At 58.7% G+C, this 6,956-nt stretch overlaps 1 protein-coding gene across 1 annotated transcript; it reads right to left on the bottom strand.

The window, feature by feature from the left end:
• Positions 1-2,696: 2,696 nt before the first annotated feature.
• Positions 2,697-6,341, bottom strand: LOC147571149 (testis-specific Y-encoded protein 3-like). The gene is made up of 7 exons (XM_086696597.1): positions 6,245-6,341; positions 5,557-5,624; positions 4,501-4,872; positions 3,730-3,807; positions 3,471-3,582; positions 3,233-3,378; positions 2,697-3,139 (listed from the first exon to the last, which is right to left on the bottom strand). The coding sequence occupies exons 1-7, from the start codon at positions 6,339-6,341 to the stop codon at positions 2,903-2,905; spliced, it is 1,110 nt and encodes a 369-aa protein (XP_086552723.1). The 3' UTR covers positions 2,697-2,902.
• Positions 6,342-6,956: the final 615 nt, after the last annotated feature.

The following is a 6,956-nucleotide window of genomic DNA, read 5'->3' as shown; positions in this document are numbered from 1 at the left end:
TGTGCAGGGGGGTTAGCAGCTCCTGGACCCTGGGGCTCCCCAGGGAGTGCTGCGGCTACGGGAGGACACCCGGGGCTGCAGGGTGTGCAGCCTGAGGGCTGTAATCCCTCGGACACAGAGCACCCAGGCCTCTGACCACGGTCCCTGGACACAAGTGTCCACATTTGAGGGTTTGGCTCTGGGGGCCCTGAGGGCTTTCCACACCCACACCTTGTCCGTACCTTCTCTTTGGGACAGGCCGGGCGGAAAAGTCAGCCTGGCCCCTCAGCAGGTATTGGCGGGAGATATGAACATGTGGGGGACCCTGTGTTCCCCCGTCCCGTGAAGTGTTCCTGCTCGGCAAGACCTGTCAAGTAACGGCCTGCTTGTGCAGAAAGATGCCCCAAAGGGCCCAGCCTCATGACCACTGAGGCCGTATTCCCACTGCAGAGTCATGGGCCATACTTTCTTTGGATGTTCACACCCAAAGACACGGGCCAGCACAGGGAGCTTTTCCAGGGTACCCCGACGTTTGCACATCAAGCAGCTGAGAAGACGTGCTTCTCCAGCCAGTGTGCAGACAGCAGCGAGAGAAAGACCTGCCTTCCCTTCTAGAGAGTGCGACAGCCTCCGCCCTGGAAGAGGTAAGGCTTGGGCGTACAGATCCCCAACTCCACAGCGTGCTGACACCCCGCTGACCAGGTTGTCTGCATACTGGTAGGGGCAAGAAGCCTCCATGCATTGGGACTGCCAACGCCTTCTCTGGAATAGAGCCACTGCAGAGAAGGCTCTTGTACTGCAGAGCTGTGCCGTGGGGATCCTGGGGGGCTTGGGCAGCTTGGGAGACAGGAAGATTAGTGTGGGGATGTCAGTCTCAGGCACGCTGTGCTGGGGGCCGTGTAACTTGGGGATAGAGGAGGGCCTGCGATGGACAGGGCTGAACTCTGTCTACTGCACTGCTAGCACGGTGGAGCTTTTGCCCCATCCCTAGCACAGACATCTCTGGCAAGCAGCCATCTGCTGTGGAAGGAGTACCCCAGCACTCACCTCTTCCCAGGTGAGGCTCGTCCCAGTCCTTTCTAAGCTCCAGGCCTGCCCGGGACCTCTGCACAGCATGCTAAGGCTGCACAAGTCCATCGTTCCCTATGTGGCCGAGGCAGCCTTTGTCCAGGCACTCGGGCCAAGGAACGCAGGCTGCCTGGGACGAGGCGACCTCCCTGAGGGCCTGCTGGTGTTTGCCCTTGGGAGTCTTCTCACAAGTCTCACATGGCGTGTCGGACACACGGCATAAGCCTGTGGACCCAGAGGAAGAGGAGCACCCGACTCATCACGGCTGATGATGAGAGGGCAGCGGGCACACGGGAGAGGATGGCGTGTCCGTGGCCTTTAAGAGCCCCACCTCCCCGCGACCCTCCCCTCTGTTGCCTTGCAATCTGGGCCACCCATTTGTAACCTGAGGTCATTTCAGAAACAGCGAAGTTCACACAAGGGCATCCGTACTAGGACACCTTCAGGAGTCTTGTGTGTGTGTGTGTGTGTGTGTGTGTGTGTGTGTGTGAATATGTGAGAGTAAGTGAAGCAGTGTGTGGGAGGCTCAGCTTCAGGAAGTGGAACCAGAAAAGTTGGCTGTGATTTTGGAGTTGCGTGAGACTGTAGTGGGCTGTTTCCTCTGCAGTGTGTACGTTCTCCCTGTCAACTCTGCCTGAAGCAGAACTTCGTCGGTCTTACCCACCCACTCTCCCTCTGGTCCCTCGGTTCCCTCCCCTGGACACCAATCCTACAGCCTGCTCACAATCCCTCAAATATGTGTGGCTGCTCCTGAGATCCTGACCTTGTCCACAAGACAGTCTGCATTCGTAGACATCTGAAAACCAGAGGGTAATCAACCCTGGGAATTCCTCTCTGTGTGGCGGTTCAGTCAACATGACTGAGGATGTCACCATGCGGGATTCTGGGGGCACCATCACGGACATCCCCAAACCCTGAGTATTGGACATCCCTGGCCTGTGCTGGCCTCTCCATTTCCTTGAATTTCCTCATTTTCACAGGAAAGATATGAACGTGGGTGCTGGCCTTTCTCTCAGGTTTGTGCCCTGTCCTCCCTCACTCAACTCCCCATTGGTTCAGTCTTACTGACCTCACATGCAAACCCAATGTGTGACCCATCCCTACGGACAATGTCCTACGTCCCGCCCTTCCTTGGAACTCCAATGTGCAGGCACAGAACACTTACACCTCTGGACAGCCGCATGTATACATGGACACGCCCCAGAGCGTACCTGAGCAGAAAACACACACAAACACTTCATGCTGTTTATCTCCCATTCTATATTTCTTCAGATGTATATTCTTCAAATGTATTTCTTCCAATGTATTTCTTCAAAACCCTGCGCCACGTGTCACCACCAGCCTTGTCCTTATTTCGTGGGCAGGAGAATCTTGTGGACCATCGGTGAGCATCGGAAGGGTTTCCACTGGGGTCCATGAAGTGCGATTCTCCTTCATAGTCTTCTCAAGATCGTTCATATATCTGGGATATAAGGGTACACACAGACAGAGACACACAGACACACCCACACCCACATCCATACACACACACACACACACACACACACACACACACACACACAGGACAGGTGAGAGTCTTATCTTGGCCCTGTTTAAGGTTGCTTGAATGTTTCCAAACGGAAGGTAGAATGGGAGGGTGTCATAAGCTGTGCCAAAGCTGACAAGTGGCTCCAGAAGCCCGACAACATGTGGGATGGTGGTAGGAGGCCTGAGGGTGGGGTTCATGGTCCTGGAATGACCGTTGTCACCGTGCTATCTGATGAGCCAGCTTTGGATGTCCCGCTTTGCTCATTCTTGTTGTCTGGCCCACTGCCCACCTTCAGCCTCCCCAAAGGGGCAAAGCCTCTTTGACACGTTACTTCTTAAGACTCCCTGTCTCAGGCCGATGCCCTTTTGACCTGGTGTCACCTCCTGTGCCACTGTGAGTCTCGGTGCCTCCACGCAGAAGAGAATTGCGCCATGGGCCCCACGGCACACATTTCAGTGCCCACACCCTTGGCTGCTCACCTCTTTCCCTCTCAGTGCTCTCTCCTGGGGCCTCCTCCATCTTGAAATACGGCAGGGGGTTGCGCCAAAGATCCTCGATGATTATCTGGTAGGGGAGACAGGCCAGGCCTCAGGTAGCTGTCCCACGCAGTGGGGGAACCCATGAAAATCACCTCCCTTCCTTGTTACAGGGCCCCACCTCAGCAATCCTGCTAGAGCCGGCAAAGCTGTGGTCAGAGAACCAGTTGAAGAAGTTGAGGCTGCTGTTGTCATGCCTGCGTCTGTAGGCCTCCTGTCTGTACCTTGGGTACCACAGGATGGGACTGGAATGAGACGCCGTATACCCTGCAGGAAGACGAGTATGTGAGAAGGCGCCAGAGAACTGATCACAGTCAACCCTCCACCCACTGCCGCCCATGCATTCAGTGGACACTTACCAGCAAGGCCAAGGACATACTCCTTCGTAACGACTTCATTCTGGAAGTAGGAGTTCTTGCCAAAAAACAGCAGGATCTTCCGGCATTCCCTGGGAAACTTGTGTTCCTCCACCTGCCGTGGTAGGAATGTGGGGCAGAAATGTGAAATCTTGTTCCAGGAGACCCGCCCTCCCCTGAGGAAGGAACACACCACTTCTCCCCACCACCTCCCCCGCCCACACAGCCACCCACCCACACCGCCTCGCACTCCCAGGCCGACCTTCAAATTGGTCATGTGGCGAAGCATGCTTTCATCCTGCTTACTAATCAGGGCTGACATCTGAGGGTGGTTCACAAACTGCTGCAGGTCAAAGAGCCTTCAGGTGCTGGGCATGAGAGACCTGGACCCAGAGAACCGGTGTGGACCGCATCCTGGCGTCCTCCCCCAGGGACTGGCGTCCTCCCCCCGGGCCTCACGCCCTCCCCACAGGCTGCATCCAGGCCCACGGGGTCTCAGGATTCCGCAGGGCTCTGCTAGACACGCACAGGAGGCTGTGCACGCCCAGACGCCCGCATCCACGCCTAGCCTTGTGTGCTCATGAGGACACTGAGGACGCTTACTTCCACACAGCCACACAGCACACATCCGGTCTCGCGCCGACCAGTGGGCATTCGCACCGCCTTCCCCGCAGCAAGATGCTTAGCGGGACCCAGAAACGTGCCCCCGCGCGGCTTTGCGTGGGAAGAAGCCCTCGGTCATTTCCCCGTCCTGGCCTGGACCTCCACCGCCACTCCGCACTCTCCCAGCGCTGTTTCCGTGCCAGGTGCGACGTAAAGCACACGTGCCTCCACCACCCCAGCACTGCCCTCCTCCCACACTCACTGCAGAGCCAGGACCACTGGGATGGTATCATGTTTGCACCTTCCCGGCCACTGGAGCGTGGCTTAGCTCCAGTCCCTGTCCTGGGTTCCTCTAAATGTCGCCTCCCTTTCCTTCCTCTTGTGCAAGCCCAGCCCCCTCTGGACCCTCCACCAGCAGCAGGAAGGATACAGCCTTGGCCCAGAAACCACGGATGCCCTGGATAAGGGCACTTCTCTGTTCCAGATGATGCCGCCGCCTCTGCCACATCCTGAGTTTGAGTCGAGCGTGCTCCCGGCTGGCCTGTTTATTCACGGGCTGTAGCTCTATCTGAAGGGCCTCCAGAGCCTCCAGTGGGGAAGGGCAAGGACGGAGGCCTGTCTCGAACTGCTCCTTCTTATCCTGCTTCACGTGCAGCTCCTGGGCTTCTTCCACCCATCGGCCTTCCTGCTCACTCGGCTTCTGTTCCTCCTCCTCCCGCTCCTCCTTGTCCTCCTTTCCTTCCACCTCCTCCTGGCCCTGCTGCTGCTCCTCCAGCGCTCCCTTCTCCTGCTCCTCTTCCTCCTCGGTTTGCAATTCGGCTCTCCCTTTAATGGCTCCCACGCCTTCCCTTCCTCCTCCCGCTCCTCCTCCTGGTCCTCTTCCCATGCCACTGCCGCCCCCGCCGCCACCGCCCCCGCCGCCGCCGCCGCCCCCGCCGCCGCCGCCCCCGCCGCCGCCGCCCCTGCCATCGCCACCCCTGCCGCCGCCGCCGCTGCCGCTTGTATACCCTGGTGCTCCTGCTCCTCCCCTTCCATTTCCGCCAACTCCTCCTCCTTCCGCTCTTCCTCCTTCTGCTTGGGCTTCTGCTTCTCCTCCTCCTTCTAATCTTTTACTCCTGCTGCCTCTCCCCCTCTTCCTCCTCCTCTTCCTCCTCCTCCTCCTCCTGCTCTTCTGTTCCTGCTGCTCCCCCTCGTCCTTCAGGTCCTCCTCCTCGCGAAGCTGGACCTTCTCCTTCCCCGGCTCCTGCTCCTCGTCCTCCTCCCCCTTCTTCCTCTGGTCATGCCCCTCTTCCCCAGGCGCGTCCTCTTCCGCGGCCGCCACCTCAACCTCCTCCTCCACCAGGCCCCACAGCGCCTCCACCGCCACTACGCCATGCCCAGGCGGCACTGATAGCTCGCTGGGGCCGCCCACCTGCCCCTCGGGTCGGGCCTGGCCTTCCTGCACAGGCTGTTCGCTGGTGGCCTGCAAGCCTTCGGCCTGCGGCACCTCTGGCCCTGCCAGAGACTCAGTGTCCGCGGACTCCTGTCTCTTGACCACGCACTTCCAGACGCTGCCTGCCCAGAAAGGGAGGCCCATTCACTGGCACTGTCACTTCTGTGTCATATCCCGTATATGGCACCTCCAAGACAGGCTCCTCTATTCACATTCATAACTTTTGAGTGCAGGCCCATAACCTTCATGCTCATTTGTCTGCCATGCCCTGCCATGGCTGCCTATTTACTGCCAGTGTCACGATGTGCTCACGTGATTGCCACGCCCATCTGACTTCCGTGCTTATGTGACTGCCTGATTCCTGGCACACCCACAAGTGCTGTGCTCATGTCACCACGGCACACACTTGAATCTGCACCCTCAGGTCTGTGTGCTCATTTGATGCTTGTGCAGGTTGACTCTTTTATGTCTTGCCCCGCGAATCCCAGCAGAGGTAAATGCCACACCCAGATGAATGCCACGCCCACAGGAGTGCTGCACCTGTATGATTGTTGTGTCCACTGTTGCCAGAGCCATGTGACTGCCATGCTCCATAATGGCTGCCTGTGTCTGAATGCCACGCCCACGTCCCTGTTGCGTCTGCCTGACCACAGCCCAACGTGGCTGCCGGCCTGGGCTCATTCAACGTCTGAGCCCACATGACTGCAACAAGCACCTAATGATCAAGCCGTGGTGTCCTCACTGCCCATTGACTGACACATTCCTGTGCGCCATGCCCACTTGACTGTCGCACCCTGTAAGGCTACATGAATGTAACTGCCATGCACACTCAAGGCCATGCCCAGTTGACGGCCACCCCCACCTAACAGCTGCTTCCGTGTGTGGCTGTGCTACAGTGATGGCCACACGCATGTAATAGCCGCATTTGCCTGACTCCATGCCCACCTAGTCGCCATGCCCTCAAAACTGCCTTGTTCACTTGGTGGCCGCCTCAGGGCAGGAGGTACAGAGGAAGGCAGGCCGCAAGTGGAAAGGGTGACGGAGTCCCCTTCTGGTGTCCCTCCCGTGCCCTCTGCTGACGGTCCTTACTGGTGCCTGTGGCAAGGAGAAGTGGTCACAGGGCCCCTCTGTGGGATCTTCAGGGGAGGCCGTGGAGGGCAGAGCTAGAGCCGAGGCGGCACGTTGCTAACCGGCAACGTGAGAGCCGGAAGTCTTCGTGTCCCTTCTGGCCTGAACCCTCCCTGACACCTGACGGTGTTTAGAAGATGCTCCTTGGATGTGGCTTTCCGGAAGCCGTCCCTTATGTGCGTAGGCCTCTGTTCCTGGGACGCAGGGACAATGTGGTGATGAGGGCTTTGCAGAGTCCTCCTGTCCCGGACCTTGGCCCCGTAGAGAGGAGGCCCCGCTCGGGCCTCATCCGGCCGCAGGCGGGCAGCCGGGCCCGGGCTCGGGAG

Source organism: Puma concolor, unplaced genomic scaffold, assembly GCF_028749965.1.
Source record: "Puma concolor isolate L17-30 unplaced genomic scaffold, mPumCon1.1.hap2 unalloc_scaffold_5, whole genome shotgun sequence".
Classification (NCBI taxonomy): domain Eukaryota; kingdom Metazoa; phylum Chordata; class Mammalia; order Carnivora; family Felidae; genus Puma; species Puma concolor.
The sequence above is the reverse complement of the archived record's forward strand: the minus strand, read 5'-3'. Positions and strand labels throughout refer to the sequence as shown.

Excerpts from the sequence above, each read along its gene's own strand:
- LOC147571149 (XM_086696597.1), bottom strand. The coding sequence starts at position 6,341 with ATGGCCTTGAGTGTGCATGGCAGTTACATTCATGTAGCCTTACAGGGT. Across the intron at positions 4,873-5,556 it reads AGTCTCTGGCAGGGCCAGAG|GAGGAAGAGGAGCAGGAGAA; the intron begins GTGCCGCAGGCC and ends TTGCAAACCGAG. Across the intron at positions 3,808-4,500 it reads GTGGTTTCTGGGCCAAGGCT|TTTGTGAACCACCCTCAGAT; the intron begins GTATCCTTCCTG and ends GACCTGCAGCAG.